At 40.6% G+C, this 17515-nt stretch overlaps 1 protein-coding gene across 1 annotated transcript in view; it reads right to left on the bottom strand.

Moving 5' to 3' along the window:
* Window positions 1-6549: 6549 nt before the first annotated feature.
* Window positions 6550-17515, bottom strand: part of LOC309880197 ((E2-independent) E3 ubiquitin-conjugating enzyme FATS) — a 63679-nt gene continuing 52713 nt past the window's right edge. Inside the window, exons 7-9 of the mRNA XM_082764800.1 lie at window positions 9241-9304; window positions 8304-8403; window positions 6550-7455 (exon numbers count right to left, since the gene is read on the bottom strand). Of these exons, the coding sequence (XP_082620926.1) occupies window positions 7417-7455; window positions 8304-8403; window positions 9241-9304 (203 nt within the window). The 3' untranslated portion in view covers window positions 6550-7416. The remainder of the gene's footprint in view (window positions 7456-8303; window positions 8404-9240; window positions 9305-17515) is intronic.

Here is a 17515-nt window from a genome sequence, read left to right as displayed (position 1 = left end):
CATCCAACATCCTCTCCATGAGGACCTGAATAGCTCCTTCTTTTCTCATGGCAGAAAACACATCATTTTAGGCTTTGCTATCTATTTCAGCAGTCATTTATAGAAGTGACAGTTCTGCACCACAATCCTTGTATCAGAGAGAACAGTTCTGAGAGCATGGCAGAAAAGTTTCCTGCACTACAAATCTTTTAAATATGACAAATAACCCATTAAATAAGTTTTTCTGACTTCAGACCAGACTTTGAGAACAAGCACTTTGATCCATTGCTTCGAATTTCACTGTCTCCCTGAAAACAAAAGAAAAAAAGGACCACAAATTTTTACATGTCTCACAAGAGGATAGTATTCAACTCAGACCAAAAATTATGAAGTCATATATTTTTAACATTCCTGTGTAGCCCTCTGCAAACCACAAAACAATGCAACATCCATCATCATAAATGCTGGGACAGTAAATTAGAAGGACAGCATATTTTTGGATGCTTTTAAAGAAAAATAAATATTTCTAATTGGAAAGTTGAGAGAAATCATTAAAAAGTACTATGGTATGTATCATGGGAGAATGAAATCAATCAGGTCTTAATCTTATATTATTTATGAAAGGAAGAGTGAAACAGAGCTCTTTTTATCATAGACATTTTCTGATTGTTATACTCTGATGCAAAACTTTCATTTGCTTTGGGTCATAAACACAGCACGTAAAATCTCTCTGAACTAAAACAAATAGAAGTAAAATGCTGGTTTTGTAATATCTGCTAATAGTATTAGATAGAACAGTCAGCCATAATTATATATCTTTCATGCAGTTTAACTTATGCCATTACATAATTAAATTTAGACCAACGAGCCCTCAAAGTTATATTTTTACATAATAACAAACACAAAAATTATATATGTGCTCCCAGTAGCATTACAAGTTAAGTATATATTTGGCGACACTTTACAGTAAGTGGGTATTCATTACTAATTCCTCTGGTATTCATTGTAATAACATTAGTCACGAAGAACTAATGTGGATATAATATCTAAGAGCTGGTTTATTTCTCTATAAATCGACAGTGTAGAATGGACTGGTAATTCCCTGTCACTGACATCACTGCACTGTTGTTGAAGACCGCCACCAGGGCAGGTATTCAAACCAGGCTGTGCTGTTGTCATTGCCTGCCTGGGCAGCCACGGTGAGCATCCAGCTCATTATTTATCCATGGAGAGGAGCATCATCTTTTTCTTGTTGTTCTTCCCCCAAATCATGGCACATATCTGTCTCCAGCCCATCTCCCTCCTACTTTTTGCAGTGACACAATTTCAGAGGACATCCCAACTACAAGAAACAGACTTCTCCTGTTCCAAATACGTGTTGTTCTTTTGCTTCTTGTTTTTGTTTTTGACTCTCTGGCCACATTTACATATTACAATTCATTAAAATGATTGCTGAGGGACCTATCCTTCAGACACCGGTATCAGATAATCTTCCAATTAACCCAGTTTCGGACTGACACCATTCCCATGACCACCCTTTTGGTCATAAACTTCATTAACTTTCATCACATCACCCCAGAAGGGAACACAAGGAGTTCACTTATTTTAGAGAACAAGAAATTGGAAAACAAACAAACAAACAAAAAAAAACCCTTTGAAATAAAATTGGAAGTCTAACAATTTCTCAGGTACAACTTCATGAACTACAAGAGCTTTGCTCTTAAAAGGTGTTGGATAGTGTATTATCAGATGATCCAAGTGAGAAAATGAAGCTAATGCATGTTTAAGAAATGCTGCCATTTTCTACTTTCAATTTCTGAAGTGATGTGCAGCCCTGCAGTAACTCCAGAACCACGCAGCAGCCTACGTTTAGTAAGTGTTTGCATAAAGGTCTTCCTATAATTATATGTGTACTAACGTCTAGTCATTGCAGGGTACTGTAGAAGGTAAAAGTATTTAAAACATAAAGTCTAACAATAGATCACTGTGACCAATTTCTAATAATAATAATAAAAAATCTCTGCAATTAGGGAGTCTTTTTCATAATCCTATCTATGCAACAAGAACCTCAAGCAGTTTATTCCACTTTTCCTCTTTACTAATTTTATATAATTGTGTGTACCATGAGCACATTTGTGCAGTTTCTTCTCATTTTTTAATCATTCTGCAGCTGCTAGGGAGATGATACACCTCATTATCTTATTCTGTGGGTCATCTAAAATGGATATTAAGTAATTCTACCTCCTACAGCTTTGGTAAGGAGCCAAGGAGAACTAGGATAAGTAAGACGCCTGACAGAAAAATGGAATGTTTTTTTATTTTCAATGTAGAAGTGTGTTTTTACATGACATGTTTTTTTGTGTGTGTTTTTTTTTTTTTTTTTTTTTTTTTTTTTCATCAGTTTGGCAGTTTTGCCAAAGCTAAACACAGAGCTAAAGAAAAAATCAGGACCTCCCCAAACACTTCCAGTTAGTTCAGCTGGGAAACAAGTTTCGCTTGCAGAGCCAAACCAGAATGATGCCACTATCAGCAGGCAGGCCAGCACCACCCAACAAGCAGCACGGGCTCCTCTCTCTGAGCAAGGACTTTGGGAAAGGATTTTTGTGATTGTGATTTCAGTGGTAGATATGTATTTAAATCAAAGCTTGATGTGTATTTGCATTCCTATATTAAACTTTTCTACAGTACATTTCAGTACCGTATTTTATCCTAATGCTTTTCTTTATGCTCAGGTGTCCTTCTTGCATTTCATTTGTGCCCCTGCTTTCTAATCGCCTTTTATTAGGAAGTTTGCAAATGGGGAATGGCCTCAGAGGGGGCTGGGACTTCACAGCCCCCTGTTGCCTGGTGCTGACCCGTGGGCATGACAGCGGGGGAGCACAGAGAGAGCACCTCCCAGGCATCCAGCTTGCTGTAACCCAGCTCAGCAAGAAGCGTACTGAGAAATAAACTACACAGGCTGAAGTCATAGTGCTTGATGAAATATGACCTTGTGGGACAACCCCGTGTACTGATCTACTCTGTCAGTGAACAAGTGGCCAGTCAATGCTCCCGGAAAGACAATTACCCACCCATCAAAGCACACAGGCATTTTTGTCCTTGGAGTCAAAGGAGCAAACATCTTTGCGGAAGAGGCAAGCTGGGGTATTTTTGGCCACAGAGCTCTTGCTGTGATGGATGTATCAGGAATGGATTCCTCCAGAGAGAGCTGCCAGAAACTTTATCCCTGCTTTGCTGTGTTGTTTTCCTTGTAAATCAGCCCTCTCACAAAAAACATTACGCTGACATGGCCAATCCCAGATACTAAACAACAAAACTCCGAGCAAGCCTTACCCAGACAGTCTCCTCTTCTATCTGACCAGCTGAGTAAACTTGAAGAAGTAACTAATGACTTGCATACACGTACACAGGAAAATATTTGGGTTTAAAATAAATCCCCAGAATACTGTAACCCTCAGCGCTTTACATTACAGTGACTTTCAGCCCTTAATGATGTATTGCTGTCAGATGAAATTAATGTTGCCAACGTGGAGACAAATGTGTCTCACACACCTAAACCACTCCGTGTCCCCCATGTGGGCGCCATTTTGAGCAAGGCACAACTTCAGCCCTACTTAGGGGCTTCTGGTTAGGAGGGAAAAGGCTGAGGTGGTGAGCCTTAACATGTTGAAACCATCTCAACATTTTACCCTGACTAGAACTCGTTAACATTGCTTTGGATGCATGTTCATATCAGCAGTGAGAAACCAGGAAAGTCAGTGAGGAACTGAGGAACAAGCGGCAGTGGCTGTCACCTGAGTGTCAATCCTTGTGCAGTTGCACCAGCAAGAAAATGCGTCCCCCGTAAAGACACACAGCATGGGCTGACAAATAGAGAACCCATGCCCAAACAGCATCCAAAGAGAAGGAAAATTCCAGTATTTAGCAAATGTGGGTGATCTCTAGCACAGGTTGGAGAGTTGTCTGTGGAGCGTACTGTCCAACGGTGAATGTATTCTTTCCTTTGAAATGCCTGAGAGTCTGAAGTGAAATTACGTCAATTTTGTTCCTAGCTCTAAAGTTTATTAAGTTGATGCCTACTTGTACAGGGCTAAGCCTGTGAGGCCCATGTTTTTCTGAAGTAACATTTTCCTGTATAGTCTATTTTCTATTACAATGACTTGATTGTAGAACTGAAATGAATGTCAGGATTGTGTGCTGGATACATTACCAGATACCTTCTTTTCTGAGGCCCAGAAAGAGAAATTAGGTTTGCAACAGAGATCATTTTTGTTATTTTGAAGTGAAGGTTTCATGTCATATAAAGCATTCCCAGACAGTGATTTGCATTAGGCATTTTGTTCACTAGGTGTACTTCCAAGGTTATTTATGGGAGACAATTCCCACCTCAAGTTGCCACATATTTGTCCTGTAGATTTTGAAAGCTGCATTTAGAGAAAATAAAAAACATTGTGAAATAACCTTTCTCCAAAGCCAAAAGATTTTATGAACAGCATATTAAGACAGAGAAGGCGGAGCTACCTATGAGCAAGATGACACGAGGATGCAGCAAGCCAATGCCATACCATCTCTGAGGATGGCCAGCAGAAATGACAGGAAACCAAGCCACCCCTGCCCCAGGGAGCCTGCTGACAGGGCTGCCAAGGGGCAGAAAGGAAGCTGACCCTTGTCACGCCTCATTTCAGTTGCTCTCATGTTTCCTTTTCTCACCAGGATGTAATGGATTTCTAAGAAGGATCAGCTCCTCTGTTCAATGAAAAGAGGCAATGGGCAAAACTGGAGGACAAGAAGTTCCAGCTAAACATCAGGAAACACTTCTGTACTGTGTGGATCAGGGAGCCCTGGCACAGGCTGCCCAGAGAGGGGCTGGGGGCTCCTCCTGGAGAGCTTCAAACCCACCAGGACCTGGGGCTGGGCACCCTGCTTGGGTGGGGAGGGACCTGAGGGATCTGAGGTCCCTGCCCACATCAGCCAGGCTGCGGTTCTGTAATTCCCAGCCAGACGGTGAGAAACATGTTAAATATGTATATATGTATTTACACAGGCATGTAAAATTATATGGGCATGAGGGATGGATATATTTGGGCAGTTAGATTAAGACGGTTAGATTAAGACCCATTTCTCTAGTTTCTTGGCATTCTACAAGAAAAATGTTGCATTTCCTTGTAAAATACTCTTTCATTCCCAACCAGGAAGGCTCCTGGTCTTCTGCTCTGCCAGAGAAGAACTAGGAGAAGTTTCTGGGCTCTCTTCTCCTGTTGGTATAGGATGTCAGTCCTACACCAGAGAAAATCCCCGACCCAGGCTGCTTTTCTTCTCATCCAGAGGATAGGGACCAAAGACCTAACATCTTGTCTCCATACCAAAGTGGTATGCCTCGCTGTGGCTCTAGGGAAGGACTACAAGCAAGTTTAAGTAGATACAGTAAAACAGGCTTAAATGTACATAATACTCCCCTATGGATGTGTGTGAGAAGCAATGCTCCTGATTCATCAAACCCAATAAATCAAAGCTGCATTCCTCCAAAGTCAAGAAACTAGAGGTTAAGGAACCAAGGGGGGAAATTTTAGGTTCCTACTGAACTCAAAGGGGATTTGGCACTGACTTCTATAGGAAATGTCTTCAGTTCTTGTAGTGAGCTCTAACTGAAACTAAGCTTGAAAGATAATCCTTCAGATCCAGTCTAGGAGACCATGTGTGTGGGTGTGCTCACTGCTGACATTTATCACTGTGTGGTGGAGCCCCAGAAGTCTGCTGAAGAGAAAGGCCCTCCTGTTCGAGGCAGGCCACATGTTTTTCCTGGAGAGCAGCAGAGGGATCAATGAAGCCACAGGAGAGCAGACCTACCATGCAGCTGAGCCGTGAAGCTTGGAGGATGTCCCTTCTCTCAGTCCCTTTCACAAGTTCCCCTGTTTGGAGCCATGTGTGGTCCAGCCCTGACCTCAGTCCCCAGTACAGCATTACTTGATTGGTTAAAAAGACTTGTTTTGGGCAAGAGCCCTGGCAGTTCCTTTCTCACAACAAGCGTTTCCTTACCTTCTTCTCTCAAAATGTATCGAACCAATTGTCGAGTACTTAAAAATATCTACCTGGAATGCAGTGTATTTGTTCAATAAATTTCTACCTTTTCTGTGAGCAAAAATTAACATCATTAATCCCACTTTACAAACTAGGAAGCTGAAACACAAAGAGGAAAAATAATTTAACAGAGAGAGAGAGCATGAGATACAAGCAGGCTCCTGGTGTCCAGCACAAGTCACGCAGCTGGAGGCTATCTAAGTGGCCAGTGCTCTGCTCACCAACATAACTCTTCCAAAACAGTTAACCTTACATCTCAGGATGGATTAGAAAAATAAAACATAGATATCAAAGGCTAAACTCCAGCCTCATTCAAACACATTCAATTGAGTGTTCATGCAACAGAGGTTAACGCTTGCAATGATTTTTATGGGCAATATTTTTTACCATAGTATTTGTGGCAGACAAAGGCATGACTTCTCAAGCAGTTTCAATAATTGTGTTATATTTAACAGTACCAAATAAAAACACAGCAGTTGGATAAATATTATATTCGTGTTTTATTCCATAAATAAATTCCATTGGTTTGTAAGCTGGTTGTTTTTACTTCCAAAATGTACAAATAACAATTTAAATATTTTTGGAGGAAACATTGCAGATGGTTTTAGTTCTGCAGTTTTGATGCAAACATACTTCTTGGCACTGCTTCTTAATATGCCATTTCTATAAATACTTAATGCTCACAGAAGTGGAGTAAAATACATATTACAATGAAAAACATGAAAAACAGTTAAAACCAAATTTTTAAATATCGTCTTTAAACAGGTAAACTTGCTATGCAGATTCACTACATAAACAGGAATAGAGTTCTTCAGAGAGATGAAATATTGGTCCCTTTTGGTATGTTAAGTATTAATGTGAAACTGCTGCTGCTATGATTATGTGGTAATGCTATTTCAGCTAGTTTCTAAACATAACAAATAATGATATTCATTTTTCTTTAGTTTGAGGATTTAACTCACAGGAAATCAATTAATAGAATACTTCAGAGAAATAAGTTTCCCAGGTCTTATAAACCCAGTTCTATTGCTACACAGATGTATACTTTTAAAAAGATTAAGATAAACAATACCACTGTAATTCAGTATTTGCATTAAAAATTCTTAAAATTATTTCCTCTGGGTAAACTGACCATAAGTTGATGCTCTCAAACAGCTGAGCTCCCTTTTAGACCATATTTTGCTTGCTTGAAAGTTGCCTTAAAATTTCAATTGAAATACAAATGATCTTTCTTTTTATAAAGAGCCAAAGATAAGAAAAATACCTCCAGGTAATTAAGATAACAGTAACTTTTATGGCTTATCTAGCAGTCAAAGGCATTTGAGATCCAATTAGGATGATCGGCAAGAGAATCCTTTGTCACTCAGTGTTTCTTTGAAGGAGCTGGTCCAGTAATTGCTAGGAAAAAAAAAAAAAAACAATTCAAAACAACCTTAAGATAGTGTTAAACTACATGACGTGGAAACAGCTGTAGAAACCTGAGCAATGCTGTGAGGTGGCACAAGCCTCCTTAGATCTCAAATCTTTAACAAAAAAGAAAAGGAAAAAAAAAAAAAAAAAAAAAAAAAGCACTGAAAGCTTTTCCAGCTTGGACAGGAACAGTGTGATTAGATGGAGGAGTAGAGCATTTAAGGAAAAATTGAAAAATTGTTACATGTAGATGACACGGAGGAGGATTACCTGGCAGTTCATCAGATCTCCATGTAGATTAACTGCACTAAGGCAGATTTCTGCCAGGACAAATTACTAATTTTTAAAATATAAAGTATTGGGTGCTTATTCTGACATGAGGTTCATCTGTCAATTCCAAGGCCAAGGAAGTGCCCAATCCCAAGGACAAGATTTGAATAACATCCTTTGCTCTCAGAGTTTGCACATGATAGCAGAGGCTCCCCAGGGCGCTATGTCCATGGGCCTGTGTGAATACAGGTATCTGCCTCTCCTACCAGTACCCGCTACAGGGCTAGAGAGAAGAAAACTAGAAAACTTCTTTGCTAGAGAGAAGAAAACAAACTAATCACTGCAAAACCACAGGGCCTGGTGTCTGAGCATCCTACATCTCACTGTTCCTTCTCTGCTTCATAGGGGTGCTGAGGGCCCAGGAGGATAATAGCGAAGAGAAGTGCACAAATACTGATAATAAAGCCACAAATAGATTTAATTACAGACCAGTGGTCAAACACTCATATTTTAAAGCAGCAAGAAGGATTACAGAGCTGTGCTTTGCATTCACAATAAATCATTACCTTTTTGAAGATCTCCACACGCAATCTATTACTCTGGATGATTATCCGCTTCTGTTTTTCTTCTTGTTTCTTTTTTACTTCGGGTAAATTGTCATAAATCCTGGAATGAATTTGGAAAGTTAACTTCACGTCATCCCTGGGACTTGCAAATGACTTATTCTTCTATTGGAAATGTATGCCACCGATGCAATACTTGGCATTAATGGGCATCTCTGAGTATTTGAATTAGATCCATGGCACAAGAATTATAAATTATTAATAATAATGTTATAAAAAACATCTGAATTCTTGAAAAACAGTGCTGATTTTGAGCTAAGGAGTAAAGAAAGATGGGATCAGGTTATCTCAATGCAGCAGCATAATTCTGGGGAAGCTTCTAATGAGCTCAGTGCAAGTGGTTTTGATTTCAAAACAGAATTTGGCCTGTACACTTTTTTTTTCTTTTTTTTCTTTTTTTTCTTTTTTTTCATTTATGTCACAAAATTAATACTGAGCAATTATTTTCAGGCATTCCTCTGAAATCTAAGAAAACCATCCATAGAAGACTGTAATCTGTTGATATTTTTTCACTGTCACTAGGAACTCTTTTACCAAAAAAAAGAAAAAAAAAAAAAAAAGACATTATTTGTCCTTTTCAAATATTACAGGAGTTGCCCTCAGAAAGGTGACTTCTGGTCTGATCTTTTCCCATCGAAAACCATGACAAAATTCCCACTGGATCAAAAAGGAAGGAGAATCTTCCTTCTTTCAGGGATGTGGCTTGCAGGGTATGGGCATTCTGTGTTGTCTGAAACTCCTAGAAAGACTCTGCTTAAAGGGCAGGCTTGGCCCAAATAGATCAAATTGATGCAAACAAAGCAAAACTTGAGCATTGTGCAAAAGCACGGCAAGAAGTGTGACAGACCAGCCCCAATGTGTGAAGGTGATGTGGAAGTACCTTTTGGATCTCATGTGCATCTCTTTCTCTGGAATGAATCTTTCCTTTGGTTTGAAGAGGTTATCTAGCAGAGGGAAAATAAAGTTAATATTAGATGAATCTGTGTTTACTGAAATTTCAAGCTTCTCTTTCCACTTAGTCATGCTATGGTATTCCTGATTAAACTTTCGATGACTTGAGGTCAGATCTGCATAAGTCAATAGAAAGGCTTTTAACAACTTCATCTGGAGCTCAGTTGGGTCCCAAAGCTGCCATCCAGCAAGGGAAAGACATTTATTTTAAATGTATCCGACTCTTGTCATTGCCACACGCAGCTGTGTAGGCCTTTGCTCAGCCCAGCGCCGGCTGCCAGCAGGGCTGCAGCAGGTGAGGCCCATGCTGCAGACCATGTCCCCAGCCGCCGTGTGTCAGGATCCTGGCTTGGCACCATCCTTTCCACTTCGATTTATACCTGTTTTACAGGGCTGCGAGTAATTATGCTGCATGCTAGGGGGAGGAAAATTGTATTACTCTTTGCTGATCGACTATGAGGATATCTGAGATAATTTCAGTCAACGTTTCCCTTGATACAGGGAAATAATTACTGATCTTCATAGTCAGTGGGTCCCGGGAATAGGTAATTTTAACACCTTGCTTGCTAAAATGGTCTCCGAATAGTTTTTGCATGTCATTTGCACAGGGTGGGCAGCCAGGAGGCACGGAGGACAGGGTGCAGTGCCCTGAGTAGTCACATTAAGCTGGAAGTCAGAGGAATTTGCAAGTGCTTTTGCAGAACATATGTATAAGATAAATGTGTGCAAACTTTTAAGCACTTCCATTTGCCAAGGAAGTTTAGAAGACATAATATATATCACAGCAGGCACCGCGTCAGCCTCTTTCTGCCATCTCACTGAAGAGACAAAATAGAATAATCAAGACAAGGAAACAAATACAGTGAATAATTTGTTCCAGAACTGCCCAGTTCAGACGCTGGGCCAGAGCAAACCCAACTGCTACTACCCAAAAAAGCCCCCTTCCCAACAGGTTTGTGGGGCACGCTGTTGAAGACACCAAATGTTTCAGGGATATTTATGGGAGTTGTCGTAGCAACCTAACAGCCTCCAGCAGCATACTGGGCTACACCCAGAGGCAAAACCGTGCTCAGATTACCGCCTTGCTCGGGAAAATGCTGTTTGTCCTTGAAGCTGCTGTATCTCCATGTAAAAATAAAAGGGAGCTATGCAGCAGTTTCTATTCTAACCTGGTACTGCTTTCAAAATGCAAATTGTGAAAGGAGAGGAGGCCGTGAAGCTTCCTCTGCCCTAGGAATAACTTTTCTCCACTCAGGGCTTATCTAGGCTTAATAATTATTATTACAACTTCAGTAGACACAAGCAACATACTCGATTTACTGGAAAAATATAATTTGACTTTTTTAATTAGTGTTTTAATGTTCATTTACATGCTCATTAATTTAAAAGGAATAAACACTTGGGTACTATAGCTACCCAAATAATCCTAGTGCTTCATGAAGCAGATTGCCTCTGTGACCCTGCAGAAGGATTAGGGACCAACAACACCATCTTGCTGGGACCAGTGCAGCTCCCAGCACAGCCCCTTGCTGCTCACGGTTGCAAACCTCATTTGACTACTCAGGCTTGCAGGACACATCCCTTCCCCAAGGAATGTCCTCTAACCTGGACCATGGCACAGGACCACAGCCTGAAATCATATCAAGCCATCACCATGGGTTCTCTGCAGCACTGAAACAAAAATAGGAGATGCTTGGGCAGTCCCTGGTGTGACCAACATTTCCTTGGCTGTTCCTATGTCTTTGGGTGCAGCAGAAACCTGCACAGCCCACACCACATTAACGACACATTAAATCTTCCAGATCTTTATGCAGAGCCACTGGAACCTGTGAGAATAATTCTCTCTGGATGACACAGAAATCATCTTGAACGGTATCAGGCTCATCACTGCCCATGATTCTACCTGGAATCTATATGTTTCTGTGCCAGAGGCTTTGAAGGAGGAATCAAAAAGAGATTCTTGGGAAAATCCTCCAAGAAAAATAATAAATCTGTCTTGGCTATAAATATACCCTTCGTGAAGCAGTACAAGGTCAAAAGGGTAACACTTATATAGGTAAACACTCATGTAGTATCTCTCAGCTTGCTCTCAGGTCACTATGTCTGAGAAAAAAATCATGTATAAGTATCAAACAAATAATGTTCTTGGGGAATTTTGGGATGAGAATTCTAAAATTAACTAAAATATAAATAAAAAATGTTTTAAATTAGAAAATTAACCAATGTTTAAACATGCATATGATTTTTATGTTCAGAACTGAACATAGGATTGAACAAAACATATTTCTAAGAGGAGGAGCAGCACGTACTCAGTGCTATAAAAACTTGCCAATCACACCATGAAGACCTGAATTAACATTCATCTTACCAAACTAAGACCCGGGTTGGGCATAAAATGGACAGTTCCCCAAGTTGATAGCCTCCTAAATTGCATTTTATCAAAGTTCCTTATCGGATCTCATAGTCTTGTAATGGTTTTGGAGAAAACAATCAAGAAGGATAAAAGAGAAGGGATTTCAAAACAGACATTTGGTATTTCCAGTGATGCACCACAGTAAAAAAAATAATTAAAAAAAAAAAAAAAGTATAGACAGGCATGAAGAACTTCCTTGGTGCTTTATTCAAACCCTGTCAAACCAGCAAGCTTCCAGTATTTATACCAATTCTGTGTGCAGCAATGGTCTGTGAGATCTCCATGGCAGGGGAAAGAAGCTACTTCAGCAAGTTGTAAATGAAGGTAAATGGGTCATCACTGCAATGTATTTTAACTCATGCTAAACTGCACCTCAGACAGGATGAGCAACTTTCCTGCCTGGAAGTTATTAAGCGTTTAGACAAAGAACAGATAATAGGGTGTGTGGGAACTGTCCCCTGACTTTCTGTTTACCACTAACTCACTGAAACACTTAAATTGAAATAATAAAATAAAATAAAATAAAATAAAATAAAATAAAATAAAATAAAATAAAATATCAAAGGCTAAACTCTGCCCATCAGAATACATATACATTTTCCACTAATATGAATGTGAATTCTCAAACTGTTAGGAGCTAAAATATACCTTTGAGGGTGTGTTGTCAGTTCCTGAAAGGCTAAGCACTGATAATAGTGATTCTTTAATTGCACTGCTTTTTCACTGAACTAAAAAAATAGTTCACCAAATGCCCATTCACCCAGAGAAGCTCTAAGATATATGTTTTTTTTTTTTTGTTTTTTTTTAACACTGCTTCCAAAATAAACAGTCCCCTAAAAAAATAAACCATGAATCTAAGATAAATGTCAAGGTGGCATTCAGCTTAGCATGCCCGTAGCACTTGACTGGGAATTCATCCAGAGAAACCAAAAAGTGCCTACACCCCAGGGTACTGCCCAAAGTTTTACACATTTCATGTCAATGACTTCATGAAATGCATTACATCAACTGCAGTCAACAGATGACGTTTTGGTGTTATTTATTAAAAGAATGCAGTAACCCACTAGATAAAAGCGTGAAGGCAAGACTGCCTGGAATTTCTGCTCATCTCCAAGAAATGCTGAAGGTCTACAGAGGTCCTTCTACCAAGAGGACCCAAAGGCAGGTGGTTCATGGGCTGTTCAGGTGTGGCCTACTCTGTGGCTATTGAGACTTCTGATCCTCCCTAGTATTTCAGTCTTAGCAAAGGAAAATGTCAGTAGTGTCTATAAAAACATTAAAAACTACAGGTTTATGGAAATACTTTAATGATAAATTCATTTTGGGCATGATATGGGAGACCAGTCCCCTCTATCCAAATGACATTTGAATATTCTTGGACTTCATCCAGAAAAAAAATAAATAAATACTATCTAACCTGCCCTTCCCAATTCATTCGTATTTGACTACAGCATATAGTATTGAAAAGCCTATAATTTCCATTAAAAAAAAAAAAAAAAAGGCATTAATAAAGAAGGTATGACAGATTTGGCAAACTGATCAAAAGGTTTGTTCCATCTTTAGTAAAACTTGCACCATCCTCTCAGTCCTGTTTTCTTTAGTTTCAGCTTATAATCATGGATGAAATCAGACCTCTTACTCCCTGATTAAAAAGTCCGTCATCGAAAATTCAGTTTTCAATTTGGCTACTTCAAGACCCTAATGAAATTATCCCCCAGCAATTTGACTGAACTTTGTGAGTCACCCTCTATAATGCGCATTGTTTCAACACTGTAATTGTTTGCACAGAAAACTTCATATTTGAAGATTTTCCAATTTATCTCCACCTTCCTTGGTTCCACCTTGGGACACAGACCCCTTGTGTTGAGGGGCCTCTCTCAGATGCTCACCCCATTGTAAAGAGCTCCAGAAACCCAGAAAGTTGTGCTTTTACATGCCCAAAAAGCTTTCTGCAATGCTGGCTGGATTTTCTCCGCTTGATATTAATTGGCAATGTACTCTAGCACACTTTCACAGGCTTTTGACTTCAGTCTTGCTTATTTATAATTGTCCTTCTTGCTCACCTCCCTGGGCTCTCCTATACATTTCCTATTTCTCTCCTGTTACTATTGCATTGCACAGATGCTGACTTTCTCCCCCCACTCATAAGGATGAGGACGTGGAAGGGACGTGCAGGTCAGCCCATTCACAACACCCACCTCCTCCCCTGCCACCACAGCAAGTCCCCACAGGACCTTGTCCCCTGGTGCCAGTGCCCTGCAAGGTGCCGCCCACGTCTAGCCGACTCACAGGCACCGCTGTAATCAAGGTGATGGATAATAATATCATAAAAATAGGTCATCCCTCTTCCTAATTCAATTACCTGACTGCAGCTTAATCTTTATTCAGAACTGTCAGCCTTAACTAAGTGGCCAGGCGCCAACAGGATCAGTAGCGCTACCGCTAGCTATGAATATTGACAGGGAAAAGAAACCTGAGCAATGGCACAACTAAAGTCATATATGAGCAGAGATGGGCAGGAGGCTTCAAACATCCCATCAGCCACCAATGGCATCTGAAGAGCACAAGGATGCACATCTACTGCTGCAGGAGCTGCTGGCTGCACTCTTAGTGCAAATTCTCTGATTGTTGTCTTCTCCTCTCCCCAATGAATCTGCAGTCCCAGTAACAACCTCCAACAGGCACCTTGAAAACACAAACAAAACCAGCAATCCCTTGCCCTCCAGGCTTTTGAAGTTACAATAAGGCTTTTTGGAATGGTTTAGAAGCATGGCTGAGGAGGTATAAACTTGTTTCCAAAATATTGCTAAAGATACGGGGTTTGGAGTATTACTGGATACAAACCCAGAGGAACAGCAGGCACATCGGTAGGAGCTGAATGGCGACTTTCCACTTCCAGTGCCATTTCCAACGAACCACCACCCTCCCAAAGGAGAGCAAAATGGAAGGTATGAAAAAACCATATGTGCCTGAGAAATGTTTTAAACCTCTGAAAGTGCTTGTGTACACTAAGATCAGAAGGCTGTTCATTATGCAGATTTAAAGGCCTATAAACAGCTGGTAGTCCCGTCACTGAAGTAATTACATTACGGTTTTCGAGATTTAAATCCAGTTATTTGAACATTGTTTCTATTCAGTTCGTCACAGTGGGATCTCTAATTTGTTCGACATAGTCAACAGCCGAGTAGTCTATCTTGGACTAATTAGCACTCTCAAAATGTAGCACTACACATTATCCAGCACAAAGGCTAGTGTGAGAGTCTCATGTTCTTTGCCTTCAAAGCACTCTCGTGACGATAAAATCTTCTACAGGATAAACATTTTTATTTTTCCAAGATTACTTTTAGCCTTTCATAAAATCCTACTCATGAATTACAATTAAAAATCATAAACAACTTGGGTTTTTTTTTGAGGATGAGAAGGTAAACGGAAGCTGCACAGATGTTGGTATTTATATGGAAATGATGTTGAGTGCCAGCTATTTCTTTCATCTTCAAGAAACTGTAAAGTTGTAACAACACTGTCAAAACATTGGAAAAATGTGTTATCTGATATTTTCATCTTATCAATAAAGATATTTTAGCCTGATAGAACAATTTTAGGCAGAGGAAAATTTCTGAAGGTCATGGTCTTTCTTCTGGGTGACACTGAAATAATGCAAGTCAGGAGAGAAGCACATGTAACAAGCTTATTTTGGAGAGATTACATGAAATAGCGACAAATTTATGGAGTGCAGAAGGGAAACATCTCGGGCTGCAGAACCCCCCTCATTTATGCCTGAGTAGGAGCTGGCTGCCATCTGATGGGGCAGTCCCACCTTGACTTCTCTCCGCATGGACACAGATGTGCACATGGGGAACTGGGCCAGGACATGTCCTCTGGAGGCGGAAAAGGAAGGGGATAGCTAGCATTACTGCCAGTGTTTGTGGTGTGTGTGCTCTGCAAGCATCCTGGGGTTCGCACAGACACGCTCCTCCTGCCCAACCACAAACGCACTTATAATCCATCCTTGGGGTCGCTGTGTCGGGGTCAGTGGAAATTACCTTCCCCAGCCAACCTGCCCTTATGAAAATCACTGGAAAATGCATGAGGGTGTGCTGGCAATGAGCCCTATGAACTTCGAAGCCATAAAGACCTCTCCACACATCCCAAAGACAAAAAAAAAAAAAAAAAAAAAAAAAAAAAGAGCAAAGCGGAAGCTATCAGGCTGAAGAGAAGCAACCACAAGATCACACCCTGAGGCCTAGGGATGCCATCAATACGATGCTGTATGCCTAAGCAAGTTTCCAGGTACTCGTTTTACTTTCCTGGGTTCTTAATTTCAAATGTGGTTTCAGTGCATGTTGCTGTGAAAGAGCAGACTGCTTCTGAGACCAAGAAAGCTGCAGGAGGGCTGGGTTTGGCAGAGGTTTTTCAGACTAGCAAGGAGGAGAAGCATCAGCACCAGAGGCTGTGGAGATGTGGCAGAGCCACTGTCCTGCATGCTCAGAAGTGTTTGGTGCCCAGTGCCCTTGACTTCTAAGGACTGTTGATGTCTAATAGCTGGTTTGGCCTTCATGACTGCAATAGCACAACACTGGACAGCAGCCACCAGGCCCGTCCCCTGCTTGGCTTTGGTGTCACAGCTGCTCCTGGACCACCACTGACCTACAACTGGGTGTAGCCAGAGAGGGTGGTGGCATTTAGGACTTTGTCTTTGGACCTGAAGGCACAACTTGATGTAGGATGGTATTTTTCCTTTTCTGGGCACTTTGTGATCTAAATAAATCCCAGGCGCTCAGCCACTTCAAGAGCTGGCTAAGAAACAGTGCAATAGTCAGGGGTGAACCTTGCCATGTTGCCTTTGCTCAGCCAGTTTGGCTGGCAGGCAGCTTTTGGTGTTGTTGGCACAGGGATGAGGTAGACATGCAGCCTGGGAGCCTGCTTTGGGAAGGGCATGGTCTCATTAGACCCATAAAAACAAGAAGCTGGTGCCAAGGGAGGTGGTGCTGCTCCCCTCCCTCTCCATCTCCCGTCCGCCCTCCCAGTCAAAGTGCTGCTTCATGAGCTGGATCTGGCTTTTTTTTTTTTTTTTTTTTAAATGAGACACAAAGCCCTTCCTTACTTGAAAAGCACATTTTATGTGCAAAAATGGCTTTTCCAGAGAATATAGAATAATGATGACAATAAATGACAACTTCCCTTCCTTCCCACCTGAGGAGCAGGCAGAAGGGAAGGAGCAGGCTGTGAACATGGTGGGACAGAGGTTGTCACCAGCAGAGCCACCAGCAGGACACAGGCATCCAACACCCCGGCAAGCATGCAGGGGAAACCCTTGTCTCTTCTAAAAGAGGTGCAGCCAAAAAAAATTTAAGAACATCTGTACTAAACAAAGATCCCGTGCTCTGGGACTCATTAATGATACTAATCCTTCTGCACAATAGCATCCACGAGGAGAAGTCCTAAAATACCAATTGTCAGGACTCAGAGCAAATTAAATATGCTCAGTACACTCCTACACACAGCCTTCTGAACTGCAGCCCACACAGTTGTGCTTTATCAGAGATCTAGGATTTACAACATTAATTACAGTTATTCTTCAACAACAGACATGTGACACTTCTGTCTTTATAAAAATATTAAGATTTTACAAATAGGAAATTACATGCGGCTACATGAACACAGATGAGTTATGGAAACTAAAGATTCTCTTTAGACAAATTTATCTTTAATGACCAACTACTAAGAGAGGGAAATAGTAATTTACTTGAATGAATAATGAATATGTTTCAATATTATGCTTTTATTGCTC

Source organism: Aythya marila (assembly GCF_965140915.1).
Source record: "Aythya marila genome assembly, chromosome: 7".
Taxonomy (NCBI): domain Eukaryota; kingdom Metazoa; phylum Chordata; class Aves; order Anseriformes; family Anatidae; genus Aythya; species Aythya marila.
Note: the sequence above shows the minus strand (reverse complement) of the source record. Positions and strands in the feature narration are given on the sequence as shown.